Here is a 20,833-nt window from a genome sequence, read left to right as displayed (position 1 = left end):
GTGAAGACTACATGTTTTATCGGCAAACACGTGTCGGCATGTTTAACACGCACGACGAAAGCTCCTACGCCACAATAAATCTACGGCCTGCATCATAACCCGCGGGATAATTTTAATTAGCTCGGTATAAATCCGCATGTATCGAGGAAATGAAATCGATCCGGTCAAAGAAAAGGACTGCAGAACTGCGGATGATACACACAGGCACTCAAATTGCTCTCTCCTATCCCTCGCAGTGCCCCTTTAACGCGCTCTCTCTTGTCGGCGCGTGTGTGCGGTCGTGATTGCCGCCACGTGATTGCAAGAACACAATGCAACAACTGTTGTTGATGACACGTTAAACCATCATCCGGTCCAACTCATCAGCCTTTGTCACGTATACGTGAGTTCAATTATATGCGCCGTACGCGTGTATTAAACACGAAAGCCAGTAACAGAATAGGCGCGAATACGACTATTACGAAAAGTACGATAGAGCAAGTTGGTCCAGCATTCCCGTCCATTCGTCCGAAGAAATGAGGAGGGAAGAAAAAAACAATAAGTGTGCGGGGGGGGATGAGAAAAAGAGAAAGGAAAGAAAGAAGAGAAAGGAGAGAGAGAGAGAGAGAGAGAACGGGAAAATAGTTTACCTTTTTCCACCCCGACCACCGCCTATTTTTTTCCAGGTTTTGCTCCCTTTCATCACTCGCTCGGCGGAATAGACGGGCGCACTATGAAGAGAAGAGAGAGGGAGGGGCCCGAGGTATCCGTCTGTTTCACTTGAAAAAGGCACTTTCCGCGGCAGCACAATAACCAGGACTGGTTAGGTACGTGCCTGAAATAAAACGGGACGTTCGTTCTTAAATCTTCTCTCGCGCCGGGGAGCGCGCGCGCGCGCGCGCGATCGCCGTGTTTGGATAACGAATACGATGAGCCATAACGCGTGGATCCCTCACGCGAATTGGATACGTCGTTGTTCTTTCAGTACATCTCTTGGTAAAAAGAAAAAAACGTCCGCGCGTACTTATTTTCATCAATTCGAAAAGCTAGCTCCAGATAATACTCGCTTGTGCAGTGAAATGTAATTAACATGGACGTGTTATTACGTTTCGTTTGCCCACGTGTATATAAGAGCTATACGTAATCACGACAGTGTAATCTCCGCTTCTCTTTATATTTTTAATGATAAACCATCATACCCATGTACACCTAAATTTAAAGATTAATGAAACTATGCTCGATAGCATTATTTTACTGACTTTGCGTTGACAACTTAATGATGATAGCATTATTTATCATCATAGATATGATCATACATTAGATAGGTGGTGTAACGTAATGCAACGCATTTGCCAGGCAAAATATAATTTCAATTGGGAACATTGTTAATGCATTACTGCAAGAGCATGTAAGACCTCATTACAGCCGGACACGTGTGAAGGGAGGAAGAAGATTGATAATTAAAAAACAGAAAGTATAGAAACATCGTGGCTACTATAAATTTCAATAACGATTCAAAGTAACGTTGCTGAACAATAATGCGCACGGGGAACAATGACAGATTTTAACACAATAATGTAGCACCCTCTGGGAATCGAGTCGCTAACAAATTGGCTGGTACCTCAGAATTATGATTAATAGGTCGTATCCCCGGGGAATTAAAATGAAACTTTACTCGGCGCTCGTGTACACGGCATTATCATCCTTTATTGTTCGCGCATGAGCGCAGAGAGAGAAAGAGAGAGGGAGAGAGAGAGAGAGAGAGAGAGAGAGAGAGAGAGAGAGAGAGAGAGAGAGAGAGAGAGAGAGAGAGAGAGAGAGAGAGAGAGAGAGGAGAGGGAGAGAGGGAGAGAGAGAGAGAGCGTCGAAGGAATCACGCGTGTCAGAATCTTTGACAGGTGCATCGTATTCTATTAGACTTCTCTCTCGTAGATTGAATTAAATTGAATTCTGCCCACAAGCGAATTAATTTTCCCGAGCGGCGTTAGAGGAACGGAGAAAAGAATCGACCGCGCTAGACGCGCTCAATAAGGCTTACTCGTTAAATCCGTTACACGTGGTAGCGAGGCCTGGGCGAGGGATACAAGAAGCCTCTAACAAGAAGTGCATCCAATTTCAAGGCGTATTTAACGTGCCGTATATCATACGGCGATACGTCCGTAGTGGTGCGTGGATGTCCCTTGGCCCCGTATATTTCTTATGTATTTCGTGTCCGGTTCCCGTCGCCGCGCCAGCGAGATATAATATATGCTTTATAGAACGGTAAGAACGGCGGAAGGCGACGTAGCGTTTGTCACTTTCTTCTTGTACACGCACGATACACGCGCGGCGGAATCATTTATCCGCTTTTGAAGGCAGGAGGGAGAGAAACGAGAGAGAACATAGCGTCCGCCCTTTACACGCGAGTCACGCCTGGCCCGGCAAAAGCATGGGATAGAGCGATTTTTTTCGATGATCCCCGTAGATAATTTAGTGCGTCGCACAGGAGAAACGCGTGGCCTTTCGCTAGCTGTCCCGCGAGAACAACATTTCACCCCGGCTCGATTCCTTCCTGCTCGCGCAGTTTCATTCGCCGTCTCCTCTCCGACATTGCTCCTCGCTATCGATCACTAAAAAGTGAAGTTACACCTTGACGATAACGATATAATGCATGCTATACCGGTACCGTTTTCGTGTCTTGACAGGTAAGAAGAATAAACTAAGCACTCTTATCGAGGAAAATGACAGGTTAATAAACTTCTTGTTGTGCGAGTTTAATTACTTTTGCCGCGTTAATTGGGATAACGCATGCCAACGTTGTCAACGTTATTTCATTGTTTAATGAACGTCCTCATTTGTCATGCGTCGATGTACATCGAACTGACACAATAGCACAGAAATTCTATTAGAGTTGAACAATAATTGCCGATTTTTCATTCCGCTCGTAATATTATAATTATGAAGGAGTACATTTTACGCAAATTTATATTAAACCAATTGCTGTCGTATCGAGTCGAATAATGTCAAATAAATCTAATGGTATGATATATTAATTTGCTAATTAATATAATATAATAGGACATAGATTTATAAAATAATGTTTATTACCACGGTATAAATTATCGTATTATTTTACGGCATATTTAATGTACATCGAATTATATATATTTTATGCCGAATTGTTACTGATAATAAATAACGAATGTTATTAAAATAATGGGAAATCCGATTTACAATGGTAACAGAAAGTACAAATACATCTAAAAATCTATTGTAATTGTATAAACGTATAACAAGTCAGTGGTTTAATTAAGAATATTTTTTTCTTCGTGATTACGATTCTTTCTTTAGACGAAATTACATCGTAAAAATAATACCCGCTGTTAAATCGAGCAAGCTCAGCGACGTAGAGTCGTATGTAAGGACACTCAGTCGCAGGGAACTCGAATTACAGTGGAAGAAGAACTAAAATGAAGATTATTTTCGCACGATGAACCTCGTACGATCGCGACGGAAAAGAAGCGGCAATGTGAGCGCGCGAGCGCGGATTACTAACATAGTAAGATGACTCGACTCAAAGGTCGTGCTAGTTCCGGAAGTAGCGTGTAGCGTATAATTCGTCCGTCATGTCCACGTATGCCGGAGCCAGGCGTCGTCGCCCGGTGCATGTGTACGATACATATCGTCGTGTGCACACATTCCGTGTGGATCGCATTACTGCAGCGCGCCGCCCGGTGTCCGAAAGGGGAAACGCTCTCTCGAATGACCATGTCTATGTCGAAAGACTTCCCTCGAGTTCAAGGATCGTGAAAAAGCGACGGGGGACAGTGTCGGAGGATGTCCGGACGGATAATTTTCCCTTAAATACAGTCAGCAAGAATAGCCGGGTCCTTCAAGTAACGACTCCGACCTCTTCTCGTTTCCTGCAGGGTTCATCCTAAAAGATTTCTCGCAGAAACTACGGCATCCGACGTTAAAAAGGAAGGGTGGTAGGGTCGTTTCCTATCTGTCGGGGTTTACCCCGTTGCTACAGGCCCCCCAAGGAGCGTATGGCATGCTCTTTCTATCTAGCCCGTGTGCCCACCCTCTCTCTTTCTGCGCTTTGGTCTCTCTCCCGGAGTCTCCTCTCGAATCTCGTCGCCGCCGAAGAATCTTCGCGAGTACGCCACCCGGGGCGAACCTTTGTCCTAAATGATAAACTTTACCCGCAGGACTCCGCCGCAGAAAAGTTTCCTTGTCCGCCAATAGGGAAAGCATTTCGGAACTTCGATACTTGTTTCACGTTAGCCTCTATCGTCCGCTACCGTACGTACTTAAAGTGCGCTTAAAACATTACTTTCTTCATATTATGATATGCGAGTACATTGTTTTTATTCTCTCAATTAATTTATCAATAATTTTCCAACAGCGAATGTTCCGCAACAGTGAAAACTGATCATTACTCAGAGTATAGCTATAAATCTTTCAACTAGTAAAAACGCTATTTTAAGTAGTTATGGATAATTATACTAGAGATTTTTAATCAATTTTATAATTAAAATAAATAAAGAAAACCTTAATCAATCTTTAAACAAAGTTATTTTTATATACCCTTTTATATATTTAAGTATGTCTTTTCTCGTTTCAACGGAAAACGATCAGTCAGATTGAGACAAACAATAATTCATGCAGAAATATCCGAACTTGACAGCTAATTTAATTTTTTACAACGATTGAAGCTACGTGTTCATTATTTTAATAACGTGATGTGTACAGCATATAAGATAAAGAGAATTAACAATTGCTAGAGAACGCGGATATTAATAAATCCGCTTCAATTTCTGTATTGTCTAACATTTTGTTCGAGTATCCTCAATCTTACAAAAGACTCGACATTCGATGATCCACGCGGAAAACTCAGTGATGGACAACTGGTGCGATTATACGTTAGCATGAAATGGCAGCATGAGATGTTCGTGAAAATGCAAATACAAAAGCCGTTGATAGATTGATGAGCATGCTCGTTAAATGCATAGCTTCCCGGAAGTATGGATCATAGCCGAAGGAGAAAGAAATTACGCGAGAGATCCTCTTAGCATTTCAGTTACAAGTCCATTTATAAAGCACAAAAGAATCAAATACCCGGATTTATCTATGACGAGAGTGTGAAGCAAAATTAGTATCTGTTTTGCGATAATTGCAAAGAAAACGATTCCGTGAAATTGCTATATACTTATGTAGTTATATGTAAAATATTTTTAAAATCATCTAAAAGTAAATGTAATTATACTTCTAAAAAATGTCTTTTTTATCTATTACGTGAACCTCTCTCTCTCTCTCTCTCTCTCTCTCTCTGTCTCTCTCTCTCTTTCCTCTATTCAGGCGTCTAATCAAAATGTATAATTTTCGTAAATAATTGACATCGACAATATATATTTTTTTAAAAAACGCTCTTCTCGATACCGAAGAGATAATTTAAAAAAATACATTTCTATTATATCTTTTATAAGGTTTTTTATTACGAGTTATGAGTACAATACGTACCGTAATCCAATATAAACATGTAATTATCGTATGCATATATTATAGTTTATATTACGATATCGCATATGCTAGCATCAGAGACATTTAATCTTTAAAAGACCTATTCTCATTCGTCGCAAGATACAGACAACACAATTGCATAGCCTGAGGATTAGATTTAATTCGTAGGCGAAATGGAAAGAAAATAGATTTCCTGGAACTTTCCATGTACGGCGAGCTGTGCCTAGGAAGCGTGTATAGACGTAAAAGTATTCACACGAGAATATATTTCCCGTTAAACACACAGCAACATATAACGAAACAGTTCTAATTTGCTCGAGTTTGTCCTTTAGCGGATATTGCACGAAATTAAAAAGAGGCGACGTGGATGCAACGAATTAGCTCAGGTGGTCCGAGTAGGCGCAAATTGTTCCGACGCACATCCGTGCACTTCGCTCGCCAGAAAAGGCCGGAAAGAGACGCGGGGCAAACACACGGGATTGAGCACACATACAACGTGTTAGGATACTCTTTAAACTTCTCTCGGTGTTCGGCGGGGAAAAGAGAAAGAAAGAGCAAATCAATATGGGCGCGGATAGCATGCGCGTTGCAACGCATTGGACTTTGCGAACTGGGACGCATAAAATTCATGTCTGTACGTTTGTAAAGACGCACATGCGCCATGGCGTATTTACTATTCGCGACTTGATTTTCGCGGAAAACATTCGCCTATCGCAACTATAATCCGCTTAAAGCCCGTATCTGACTACCGATTAGGATTAAGATCGGATTGAAAGTTGACCAATCGGAGCAAAAATTGTTCACAAAAATTGAGATTATTAGTCTTCTTCATTCTGATTGATTAAATTTCAATCCAATCTCAATCACAATCTTTAGTGTGATATGGGCTTTAAATGGATAACGGATGGAGCTGCATGCGCGACGGAATTGACCAGGGATCGCGGATCTGAATAAATATTAAATCCGCATACGGTCAAGTATCCAACTATTTTTCACGAAAATGCACATCTTATGCAACTAACTGTGAGGTTACTATATATCCACCCTTTTTTGACACATATAACGCGATTGATATTGTGATATGAAACAAAGATACGTTGCTTATTATTATGGTATAATTTATACAAACTATTATATTGTAGTATCGAAATTTTTGGTCAATTTATCTTCGGTCATATTATAAAATCAAATTGTAATGTGAGATAACCTGCAGAAATAAGAACAGAGTAAATATCGAATTTATAACAATTACAGAAGAGACATATTAAAACAAAAATGGTATCCGTGGTTATAAGCGTAATATAATTATGACATTAATGAACCACATTTGATATTTATTCCGCGAAATTCTTGTCTGTTTAATGTACGATATATCCATTATTCAAAAGGGCCATTATTTTAAAACGGGCTGTAATAATGTATAAATACAGGCTAATTACTGTATTAACCCTAGCTAGCCACACTTATTCTCGAGTCCTTAATTCGCCACACTCCGGTCCATGAGACCGCTCGACTGTGCTGCATTGTCATTTTCATTCTAATTAATATTTTCAAGCTTGTACTGTAGAAATTGGAAATACAAACTTTGAATAAGATGTTTATGATAATATCAGGTCAAGAAAATGATTTGAATTTACTGAATTTATTATAAGGAAACTAGAAAATTATATATGTTATTATGTAAAAACTAAAAAACCGAAAAACGTTCAGCGGTCGACTGGATCGGAATGTGGCGAGCTAAGGATTAAGATTCCACGTTCGCGTAGATATAAAATACGAAGGTAGATATTACGAGTTAGCCATCCTATAAATTAATTGTAAAAAGATTTAAATTAATACAACTGAATTTCATTGGATTAAAATCTCTTATTAGACTAGCGGGCACCGATATACGCATTTTATGCAGATTTGTAAAATGCTACGGGACGTGGAAAAATATTCAATCGTGGAGGCAGTCAGATCGCGATGGGGGAAAAACGAGAAAAAGAAATTCGCGCAGCTCTTTAATTACGCATCGAGGTATAGCTATTCCGTCTGTGGATTGCATGTCCACTGCTTATAAGCACGTTGTCCCTCCGGCGGTAGCTTTGACGAGAAGAACGGCGGTTTGCACAGGTTTTAAACGAAAAATGATATAAATTAATTGAATCGAGTTTAATCGGAATAAAACGGGCAAATACGCGTTTCCACTTATACATATATACATATTACGTATAATGGATGTCGCAACATTTACAAAAGTATTTAACTATAGAGCTGGTAGAATGCAATAAAATAAAGGTACGAGAGATTTAACTACAAAGAAAACTCCCGGCCGTGCTCGAAATATCGTACCAATTACCAGATTAGTTCTAATTGTACTCTCACCAATCCCGCATGAAAATGATGTACGAAATATGTTTTACCAATTATCACTATCGTCGCTTTCGTGAAGTTTTAGTGACTTATTACATACTGTTATTAAATAAGCGGCAAATAAGCGAGACACTATAATTACTTTACATTGGAGTAATAATGGACAGAATCAAATAATCCAAGATGTCTCTAATATTTGCATTGTCCCTACAATATCTAGTCCAATAATATCACAGGCAAATTATGAGAATGTTTAAATATTGTAGAGCATGATTAAAAAATTTGTTAAATAAATTATTATGTCAATATGCTGAGGAATAACGATAAACGATGCAATATAAATATATACTCAATACAGTTATTTATCAATTATATTAATATCAATACAATTTACGCGCGCGATTATCGGTTTTATAGACACACCCAATTCAAAACTTTGAATATTATATGTAATAATATTAAGCCGCGCAGTGAGTTTGCCAAGATTAAAAAGTCGACTGATCAATTTAATTTGGGTCAATTGGTTTATAATAAGCGTGCCATTCATCGCTTGTTAGATCATTTAATATAATTATCTCGGAAACATGCGCGCCAAATTCACTCAATCAGTCACAATAATTATTCATACAAATTCTTGTTTTCATTAAACGAGCGAAATTTAATGAACAAAGTACGAGTTACTGCTTTTTCATTAAATAAATCAACATTTTAACAATTATATAATTTTTCGCTGAAGATAAGATTAATAGGTACTTTTAATACGTAACGTGATAAGATGATCATTGTACTATGTGTACAATATAAAAGTGATTGAGACCATTTGCGCACGCATTCCCAGGATATGCATAAATATTAAAGAATTTTACGTATCAAAGCAAACTTTGAATTTTAATTTATGATTAAATTTGTATCACGTTCCACATTACTCGCATAATCAAAATAAGGTCATATGAAGCAATGCAGGAATCACAGCCCATGCAAATATTATTAATTATCATGTACAACGTAATATATAATATCATTTATAATTGAGTATAAAATGAAACCATGATACTTATACACGAATAAATTGGATTTATATTATAAATACTTCATGGATTTATATTATATATATATCTGTTTTAGTGAAAATTAATTCTGGAAAATTAATAATAAATAGTCGTACACATATAGGAGATATATCTAATCAATTTTAACCACATCTGTGGTCTATTTTAACCATTCAATCTTCTCTTGAGAAGAATATAAACACAGTTAATTGCTGAACAATAAACGTTTGAAAATGGATAGTCTTTCTCCGATTAGGTTTTGCAAATAGACAATAAAAATTTATATATTTAATTTTTAATTTAAATTTTGCTTTCAAAATATTAATCTAAGTTAATACAAATTTATTTTGTACAAGTATAGAAAATAAAATAAAATATAAAAATGCTTATATATAACTCATATTTAATAAATATTGAAAAATTTAGAAAAAAAAACATTTTCTGATCTCCAATATTTGCTGACGCAAAATTTATCTCTAATTTCTCGAACATTTGCTATATAAATGAAATTTGGCATTGGTTAGATACGTTTCATTTATTGAAATATATGTACCTACGAATTATAAATATGGAAGCAGGAGTGAATTGTAAAAATGATGGAAGGGACGGTGCAGCGCCCTATGAACGTATCCTAGAGGTTCTCCTTGATCACGGTAGTACGTCTTTCACATATGAGCATATAGCTGTCCGACGGTAGCTTTGAATTTCACAGAAAGCGAACCGCCGTCCAAGCTTTAATTGAATCGGCCGAAATTAATTTCAGCTGTCGCGCCCTCGGAAACTCAGAAGGCGGGCGAGGACGAACAGGAAGCGAGAGCTTCCGGTCCTCCTAAACCCCGAACGCGCAAATTGCTTAGGGAGATGAATGTCGCTGGCTCTTAAACTTCAACGCCTCTTGGAAGAAATGAAATCATACGCATATACGGAGAGTACTCCGAACAGCCACCGCGAAATATTTTAATAGGATATTCTGGCGAATTTAAATCGAAAATCCTAACTAGATCGCAATAATTCTCGAATTAGAATTGGTCTATTGCATAGTTCACACAATTAGAATTGTAATTCCGTTTACATACGACTTGTTTTATTAATTTTATTTTAAATAATATTGATTTATCAATCATTAACTTTAACCTATATCAAATATTCGTCTGCCATAAAATATTTGTTGTACATCGTATCTCTTTTATCTCTTTGATTCGTTTCAAATAATAACAAATTATCAATAAATGTGGGTAGATAGGCTATGAAAAATTAAAGTAAAAAATTGGTGTATTGTAAGACTTAATATTTCTTAATTAGTAATCATTAGCGTGTATGTTATGTTTTTAAATTAATTGAAAGATACTATATGCAACTGCAGTAAATAATGTTGTGATGTTTCCAGAATAATATTTCAAGGAAAATATTGTGCTCATAAAAAGATTACAATTAATATCGCAAGTAACAAAATAATAAATTACTAAAATACATTCCTTACCCCAGGGTTGCTCCGCCGTCGCGTCGCCCGATATCTTCCAAATCTCCTCCTCCTCTTAAAATTCATTAGTTGTTCTCACATAGCACAACACTTGCGAAAATGCGGTTAATCATAACAATACGTACACTAATCATGAGAATATGATATTCGCATAGCACTCGCGACGTTAAATGCACGACGTTAAAAGTACTTTACGAAAGAATAACGCGAAAAAAGTAAGACCGCACAAAGTTATAACTCACTCAACATTCGCGACGTCTCACGAATTAGCTCTACAAACGAATCTCAAACAGCGAAGAATTTTAAAACGCACAAATGTCGACTTTACATTAAGTCAAGTAACCCAGTTGACAAATATTAAACTATAAAATTAATTACGATTATAATTCGTACCACTTCATACTATAAATCCAAAAAATAGACGAGAAATTCTAAGCACGATAAATTTCAATCCAAACATCATAAAATAAATAATTACATTTGCGACTGTGCGACAATTGCGTAACGACTGTTACGAATCATGAGAATTAGTAGTGCAGAATAGTAATCGCATTAATAATCGTGCTAATCATTTAAATATATTCAGATGACTGTTTAACGTCTCTTCGTACTTTTCGCGAACGCGTCAGGAAAGGTAATGCAATATACGGAGCGACTCGCATCGCTGCCGAGTCCTCTAATCAAGTCGCGCAAACATAAACAAAGCGACCGAGAGCGACGTTTAGATATCGCAAAAACAACTACCGAAGGCCATATATCATAAAACTTTTAACGCAAATATCAGCGTATAACGGGTTGTAGAATAAATGTCGGCTATTCCATTTCGTATTCTGAATTGAAATAGACGAATAATCTCTCACATATCAAAACTCGTCTTTAAGAATAAAATCTATCTCCGTTCTAATAAAAGAAATTATTTATGTAAATTAGTACGTATTTTTTCCCACATTTATACGTTCCGAATATGACAAAATTGTATAACTTTGATAAATGTCAAATTTGTGCATTGATTTCAATAAATCAGGAAATTAAAATTAAATCACCGCAAAACGTGACGAATTATTTTTCAAATTATGAAAATTATACCTACAATTTTTTATTTTCTTCAGTGCGTAACAATTTAGAAAAAAAAAACATAAAAAATAAATCTGCATTTTCACACACATTACACCAGAGATATAAATTATTCTTCAAAATATAAATTTAACATTAAAGGTTTAATAATTCTTTAAGTTAAATCTATTAATAATTAATCATATATTCCAATTTTGATATAAAAAAATAGTTAAATAATTTACTTGCAACAGTTAAAATGTAATAAACTTCACTTAATTCACCTAATTCGGAAACTATTATAATCCCGCGATATTCAAATTTTCAACTCCAATTAATCTCTAAAATATATACTATTAAAATATTGCACGGTGATTGTGAAATACTTTGTGTACAGGTGCGTATTATTATTAAAAAGAAACTTCTTTTCGTTTTTTGCGAAAATATAAAAGTTCTGTATCATTTATTAAGTTTCATTAGAACGTATTAAACTGTTGAAAGCGAGAGTATTACGATTAAAACCGCTCTAACCACACCGATAATCGATTTAAACTCCAATTTACGGTAGTAATTTATTCTACCCTGGATGTTTTTCTTTTTTTTTTCTACATCACATTTTAAGTGCCGCATTTGCGTATAATTTGTGTTACTACTAATGTAATCGGTTTAATTTTATTTCTATATAGGTTTAAATTTTATCTGAGTACGTATTACGTGGAAACGACAAATTTAAACTACCACTTATCGCATTATATGCAGCTTACGAAAGTGGTGTATCGCATATCAAAAGAAGTTATTTATCCCAAAAAATATGTGGAACTAGAATATCTCTAATAACTACCTTTCTTAAAGTAAAAGCACTACTTTAAAGTGAAAAACAAAAATAAAAGACATTTTTGAAGATAAAAATCAATTTCAAATTCGTATTAAACAAATTGTACGCAAATAAAAATTAAGTACCGGTTCGGCATTATAAACTAGCTTCGTGAATTTTAACAAACAGTATACGAATAATTAAACGAAACTGTTAAGTACGTTTTTTTCTACGGCTATCGCGATAAATTAATGAAATAGGCAATGCAACAGGAAGTCGCATAATACGATTTAACCCAAAGAACATTCGACATATAATACGGTGCAATAACAGGCAGCAACATTGAGGTCACAATGATAATTCCCTGCGCGACCGCGATGCAGTTCGAACGAGAAGAACGGATCGTTTCGACAAACCGGAAGCTGTCGATGGACGCGAATCGATTCGCCTCTCGTTTATCCCGGTGCATGGCACTCGTATCCTGCGTCCATACGCGCGCGTACGGGATTACGGTACAAAGGATTTCCCGCATTTACGTGGCTCGAATGCAAATCCTCACCTCGCGATGCGTTCCCGTCGGGTTCTCGACTATATTTTTTATCTCTCTCTCCCTATGACAATGTGCACGTTTCCACGTGCGTGAAACTTTTGATTGTGTTACAAGGACCCAAGCCCGATGTAGAATCTCTGTAGGTAGGTTTGAAAAGGGTTCTCGTGCCGCGCGACCGCGACCAGTGAGATACGAGAGTGATCCTATACGTCAATGTATTTCAAAACGCTTGAGTAATTGGCGCACTAGTCATTTACGAAAAAAAAAAAAAAAAAAATAGAGACGTACGGCAATAAATTTTCGAAAGTTTATTCGATAAATGGTAAATCTGAATCAAAGTCACCATTCTATATATTCCATAATTCAAGCTATAAAAATTCCAAGCCTTTTACCGATAACTTTTATCAAATTGAGAGAATAAAAGTAAAAAGGAAATGAATGACTCCCAGGTTACATTCATCTCATTCTCGAATTGCATTTCGTAAAGCTGATTAAAAGCAGAGGAAATATTGAGTAAAATCATGTAAATGTTTCGCCTGCGGATAACGGAGTTATTTATTTATTCATATATTTACACAACTCGTTTAAAATCTGTTTCGCGAATGTAATCTCTTAACATTAAGTAGACCGTAAACCCTGCACTATCTTTATTCATATACCCTTTGGAGCATGTACTTCGAATAAATAAAAGCAAAAGCATATTCGCTCCGTTTTATTCATGTAACCTGCTACAACCTGTAACTGTTTGAACGCAGATAAATTCAAGTTTTATTGTAGTAAGATAAGAAACACTGTTCGCTCAATTTCGTTCTCGGCATCGATTTCAACAGTTGCAACGTCTGCATGCACGGCATTCGCATTTACCGAAAAAAACGAGAGAATTCGATGATACCAACGTTTTATATTGCATCTGATATAGGCTAAAATAGAGAAAATGAAAAATCCCGCGCTATGTCTATTAGGCCATAAAAGAACGTATACAGAATATTCTAGATACGTCATGGAATCTTTTAGAAAACAGATTTTATCTTTTAGGAAGCATGGCGATTGGATATGTTGCTGAGAAATCAAAGTTTCTCAGTGAATTTTAAGCCATAAATAATTGAAATTCGAAATCTTGACAAATTAAATTTCAAGAACATAAATACATAATAAAATCATAATCTTCGGATTATGGTAATCTAAAATAGGTTTAAATAGAGCTGCAAATATCTGATTTAAAATTTAATCGATACTGAATATCAATAAATTATATTACTCAATATTATTCATTATCAGAATAAATCAGTACCGTCATATTGGAGAATAAACGATGATTTGTTTCTTACATATGGTTTGTATGAATAGAAGTTCCAAGGAAACTAGCCAATAACAAATTTAAATTTAGCGCATAAAGATACATATACATATATGCATAGATATACGCAGATATGGTGAAAGGAAAGTGCGAATTATTGCGTGATGTCACGATTTTTTAATTTCTCGCTTTTTATTTCTCCGTTCTGCTGCCATTATCTTGTAATACAAAAATTCGACTCTTATATGATATAATTCGTACACATGTAAATTTTTAATAGCTGCAGGAGCAGAACAAAAACTTTACTTAACTCTTCAAGTACGATATAGCATTAGCTTGTCATATGTACTTAATTATTTTTTAGGATTATATATATAAGCAAAAAATCTGTCAAATTAGTGTAGATTAATAATATCCCGCGCGCAATTCTTTCTTTTACTTCTGTTATGTAGATTGTAAATCGAAAACGTTTCTCGCACAGGACGGAACGTACGCGCGCATTTTCGTTTGGAATGTTGGCCGTATTCGACGCGCGTTCGTATAATTGCCATCCCTTCAAGGATCGCGCGAAGGTTTCGACGTGTGAGCTCTAATTATCACCTGGCATCGTGCTATTTGACGTACAACTGTTATTATGCTTTTACACGTGCGGTAGCGACGAATATCTCGCGGGTTATATATGATAGAACAGCATAAAAGTTTCATATGCGTCTTAAAGAGCATGCTCGGAAATAAATCAAAATAAAACCGAAAAATATCTCGGCTAAATGAATAAATCAGCAGTGTTTTAATAATACAACTATGTACACGCTGAACGCATATTCCCTATTCCTTCGGAACTTATTGTGTAAATTACGTTTCTTTACTACATGCATATTATGTATATCTGTTACTGCCGCACAATCGCGTTACTATACATCACTCCAACGGCTAGTCATATTTAATCGGTTAATGATGTTACACGTATTTATGTTATACACGTACATTCTGAATTCATCCGTGAAACGCACCGTATGTAACAATAGATTACAAAGTTTAATAATTATAATTTCTTCTCTAATTACAAAACCAAAATATGTTATTTCTTTTGAATAAAAGTATCAAAAGCGTCCACCAGAATATTATTATCGTGAATTATTGTGATATATATCAAGATTTATATCACAATAATTAACTTATTTATTTGTAATTCCATTTTATTATTAATTGTAAATCTTTTAATGTAACCGGAAAAATATTTGTTTTAATTAATACTTGTGTTTGACATAGCATGGCATATTGTCAAATGTTAAATCGTGCATAATAAAAAAAGATCAGACAAACTTCTTTACCGTAATATAGTGCCTAGATTGAAATTGTCAATTTTCCAGGCAAGTTAAAGAACCACATAAGAGTTAATTAACGTAATTATATAGATTAGCAACTATTATTACACTAAATGCAAGTTACGATAAATACTCGAACGTACCGGGTTCGTACCGAGTACGACACTCTTTTTTTTATCGTCAAGCGAAGATACCAGACATACCAGAGCTCTTCCGCTTTCCGGTTCTAATTGCAGAAAAGTGCGAAGCAGTGGTCAACGAGTGAGATGGATTTTCTCACTTGGGACATTCCGGCGTTAATGTCGTCGCCAAATAGTTCTTTTACGCTTCCAAACGACGACGACAAAAAAATGCCGGTCGGAGAATGAAAAAGAAAAAAAAAAGAAATAAATAAAATATTGTTCGAAATTATTGTCGGTGCTTCGCTCTCTTTCGAATCTGCATCGAAGAAACACACGGTCGTTCACACGGGGCCGGGAGAATTAAGCTGGTTTACTAAAGTGGTGGTAACGATAAGTGTTCGAACACTCTATTTTCTCCGTGGATTCGCGCGCGGGGACGTACGAACGTAATTGCCGCGAGCGGCACGCCAGTAGAAATTACACCGAGTTTTCAGAGTGTTACGCGCCAGCTCGCGCTACGCGATCTCGCCGAGAGAGGATGTTCTCCCGCGAGGACGTCACGTGGAATTGGTGCTATTATCACGAGCTTATCGTTATCGTTGCGAGCGCGGTAAAAGGAACTCTCCGCGGCTTCGTTAGAGTCCCCTTGAGAGAATCTCATCGGAATGATATTACGGTGGAATGATGAGGTTGAATATCGTTACAAGATATTGCAATGCGAAATTTCAATCAATGTAATATTCCCGGATTACGAGGAAATCGTTTCTCGTGACATATCGGGTAAAGTTTTATACGCATCCTTGCGATATACGCGCCGAAAAGAAAATCAATATGCAGATAAACAAAAGCGTTGATACAAAAATGTACGTAATTGGAGTTATATTTTACGATTGGCGGTTTAACTATTTGTATGCTCCCATATGATTTCAACCATACATCTCTATATTCTATAAAAATAAACAAATTTATTAATTCCAAACTAAATCCATACATCCCTTGACAAAATTATCCTTTTGCTTATTTTTCTATTATGCATACATTTCAATTATATAATGTTATTATTTAATTTCTTTCAAATATGTAATTGATAATCATATATCTTAATTGTCAATAATTTGGTTTGTTTACTGGCAGTGATAATGCATAAATATAAAATTTTAATTGGAAAATTGCAAAGATTAATCGAATATAAAATTTAAACTATTATAGAATTTTTGTAATTTTTATACAACTGCGTTGTTTGATAAAATTACTTTTTTTTAAGAAGTTAATTGCTATATTTCTTTTAATTTTCGTAATTAATATTAAGTCTTTTTGCAATTAAATTTGAAATTAATATTTGAAAAGCAGTATTTGCTTGAATATGAGCTTGAATGTTATACGTACGATTGCATTTTTAAAAACTCGATTTACCGAAATTTTTTAATTTCAAGTTGCTCATAAATCAAGAATCACCGATATATCCCATTATGGCGATATATAACCACTATTCTTTCCGGGGCGTATCCTCAGTTGAGAGGAGCACCGACAGTTCTGAAACAACCTGCATATTTTAATCGCGCAATCGAGACAGCGCTGCATCCACTCCCGTGTTATTTCCATGTTAACAGTTTAACAAAGTGCCGTGTAATTATTCCTGTCGCCCGAATCCGACGCGGCCCGTTATACTCCACCGTGCAGCCGTGTAAGACTTGCATCGCGCGTTTGTAGCGTGTTGCAGCGCGGCATAACCCAGTTATTGAACAGAGTTTTCAGTGGATATGCAAAGTCGGGACGTTGTAATAAAAGTTATCGCGAGAGGATTAACGGACCACGGGATCTAAAACTTAATCGTGCGCCCCGCGCGACGAAAGTGCACTTGTCGTTTGCGCCGACTTACATTCCGGCGGGTTCGCGTGAGGATTATTCATTTCGCCTCAACAGCCGTTAAGGGAGCTCGGAAGACAAGGTCGGAGGTGGCGGACGACGAAAGTCGGTACGTACCACGGATCCCCGGGTGACTATTTCAGCACTTGAAATCTCGGTTTGCTAATTCCGCGCGCTGCTCGCCGAAGCGTGCCGGGACGTTTCCAAGTGGTTTCTAAATTACTCTCGCTTAAGTCTCCACGTAAACAAAGTGCTCCGGACTGCGGCATCTGTATTACAATGAGGTGACTTTTACGTCTTTTAAACAGCGAACAGCGCCCGTCGCGGAGAGACAAGAGACCGCGTTTAAAACGCGAACCGGTACAATTCATTTTGCGCGTTTAATGGTAACAATGGCGCAAACCGTTTTCCGCTATCTTATTGTAATTTAAATCAGTTTCGGTTTAAGAGTCAAAATACCGCGAAACAAATTATAAATCTGATAAACATTAAATATCTTGTATATATTTCAAAAAGCTGAAATAAAATATTATTAAATTTGAGCTACAAGACGTAAATAACAAATTATTCGCTCTCTTAACGTTCTAAAGTAACTCTAAATAATTAACGCGTAGAATATTAATCGCAATTACGCTAATCTAATGCAGATAACAGCAGGAGTCTCGCATTACATACGCATTATTATGGTTTACCATCTAACTGGACTGCAGAGTCATGATATACGTCAACTTGGATATCGAGTTGTCCATTGTAATGGCGGTGGCTTTCACGAGAGAGAACTCCGCGTGAGTGACGGTCATGCAAATGTCATAAATACGTGTCCATCGCAACTGTCTCTACGCGAAATAGAGAATTTCGCGCGAAGATGAATTCTGGCGTCTTTCCGAGTCGCGCGTGCCGTGCGTCACAATATACGGTACACAGCCGAAGTCCGATATGCGAAGTCGAGGAAACCTTGTAGATGCATGCAGCCGTATCGCTTTCAACGATATCTTCTGTACCAGTAATACACCCGAGATAGCTTCGAAGTGTCCCCCTCCTTCTCACGTCCCTCACACCCTTACACCACCCTTATACCACCCTTACACAACCCTTGGCGTCGATCTTCCCATCGATTCTCGCTCACCACGTCCTCGCCCTCCTCGTTCATTCCTGCTCTGTTTCACTATAACCCTCGTTCGCGCGGCGCAAAGCAGATCAAATATCCACAGGTTGTTGATTTTGTTGACTGTGTGCGTGTGCGAATAGCAATTTGGCGCTACGTGTCAAGGCACACACAAAGCCGTATGCAGCAGAATCTGAATCGCCGACTTCCTTACATTCACGAAACGACATTGTGGAAACGCGATCACGAAGAAAGTTAATAATTCCATTAATCTTCTTTGAACAAATGATTGGATATATTTCTTCTCAGATTCCAGACTCAAGTCTTCAAATTAAATTGTTTCAATTAATTGACTAATATAACTTTTTATAAAAGTATCGTAAAAATGTGATTCGTTTTAGATGGTTTATGAGATATTGTAGTAATAATAGGTATCACGCATGCGACAGTTAATTCGTATGGACGATCTAAATCCGAACGTATTAAATGCGTGAAACCAATGTATATTATTGTTAATTACAAGCAGCACAAATCCACCGATTTATTTGCAGAATTTGTTGATTAATTGGTAACTGCATATATACAGGGTGTTCACATAAAATCTTTCCCTGATTACAAAACTTTATGACTGACATACTATTTTAGGTAGAGATATGTGCGGTTTGTGGCATAGCTAAACTCGCCAAGTGATATTCAATTTCTGCCTAACATCTCTGGAGAGATTGTCGCGATAACAGCAATAGGTAATCTCGGCCGGCCTTTAATGTTTCAATGGCACAGAAAACTGCTTTGCAACTGTTGTAAAATTTATGAATCTGATTGGTGTGTGCTTTTAATTTTGGCTGAAGCTAAAAGTATACACCGATCAAATTCACGAATTTTACAATAGTTGCAAGGCAGCTTTCTCTGCTGAACGCAGCCATTATCTGGCACTAGAGATGTATAAACTGTATCTTTGACATAACCCCAGAAAAAGAAGTGGAGTTATGTCATGTGAGCATGACGGGCACTGTGTACCGGGACGCTACATATATGCCTTTATACATACACATTTTATACAAATCGATCTATCGCTCAACTCGAATAAAATAAAATATTTTACGAACATTTTATTAAGTTAATTGAAATAGGGAAAACTATATTCGTACCTAATTGGTATGATAATAATTTATATAGTAAGTAGAGCAAAGTAAATTGCAAATGCCCGAAATAACCTGCTGGAAAAAGTCATGTAGGAGCTCGGCAATCGGAATATACTACGTAATCCCGAACTTTGCTTGTCAATTTTGAAAACTGACAGACAGCGAGTGCTCGAAGTTGAGCCCTCTCTCAAGCCCAAACAAGATCACACTCCAAGCGGCCGCGGCCGACGACAAAATTCAATCATCGAGATCGCGACTCCGCTAGATCGACCTGGCCGACGACGAGCTCCATCCCATTGGTTTCGCCAGCACAGCCTCTCTGAATCAGCCGCATCTGCTTTCAATGCAGTTCATATCGGGAACCTTACGATGTCGGAGCTTGCGAAGGCGATAAGCGGTTGAGAGCGAGAGCGAGAGCGAGAGCGAGAGCGAGAGCGAGAGCGAGAGCGAGAGCGAGAGCGAGAGAGAGAGAGAGAGAGAGACTTTCCGGGGATTCCATCGAGGATTCGAGTGATGTTCAGCTTGTCGTGCTAACCAGAAGAGCGGAGGAACTACGAATCGAGCGGTTTCGGGATAGGGAGCGAGGTTAGAGATGGAAGTAGGTACTTGGATATGGAAATGGGATGCCCCGGCGCAAATGCGAAGCTCGAATCTATCAATTTCACTCTGCAGGTTGATGGTGGTGGAGGCAGAAGAAAAACTAGACGGCTTCGATAATTTGCTGATTCGAAAAATAAACACAAAGGCTGGAAAAGTGGTGCGATCCCTCCTTGGCCGAGAGGGGAGCCTGCGGGATGAGGCAGGGAATGAGAGAGAAGCGCGGCAAAATATTCGATGAACGACTGAGATTGACCTAAAACGGCGAGCAAAAAGGCCAAAAGAGAGAAAGAGAGAGAAGGGGCAAAAGATATGCGTGTGTCAGCGCGTGAGTGAAGATTACCGAGTAGAATGGATAACCTTCATCATTCGTACATTATGTACCGCGGGCATGAAAGCTACATGTATATTCTAAACGTGTGTGCTTGTATGTAGATATGTGTGTTCGGCGGTCGAGAGGTCATTACAAGTGTAAATTCCACCCACGCTATTCGCCTTCATTCTGCGGGCAATCAGATTAAACGGAAACGCGGGAGAGATGCTGATTCGCGAGTACATATTTCGTACACATTGTTAGAAAATCGATACGCATACGAC

The 20,833-nt window shown here is 37.4% G+C and overlaps 1 protein-coding gene across 2 annotated transcripts in view; it reads right to left on the bottom strand.

Annotated features, from left to right (window-relative positions):
• Nucleotides 1-787: 787 nt before the first annotated feature.
• The window catches only part of LOC139772594 (autophagy-related protein 16-1-like), a 74,393-nt gene continuing 54,347 nt past the window's right edge, over nucleotides 788-20,833 (bottom strand). For both annotated transcript variants that reach the window (XM_071706406.1, XM_071706407.1), the window contains one exon: nucleotides 788-814. In XM_071706406.1, coding sequence (XP_071562507.1) covers nucleotides 803-814 — 12 coding nt within the window. In that variant the 3' untranslated portion in view covers nucleotides 788-802. The remainder of the gene's footprint in view (nucleotides 815-20,833) is intronic.

The sequence above is a fragment of the Temnothorax nylanderi genome, unplaced genomic scaffold (assembly GCF_030848795.1).
Source record: "Temnothorax nylanderi isolate EJ_2023f unplaced genomic scaffold, tnyl_v1.0 TNYL_tig0051_pilon, whole genome shotgun sequence".
NCBI lineage: Eukaryota > Metazoa > Arthropoda > Insecta > Hymenoptera > Formicidae > Temnothorax > Temnothorax nylanderi.
The sequence above is the reverse complement of the archived record's forward strand: the minus strand, read 5'-3'. Positions and strand labels throughout refer to the sequence as shown.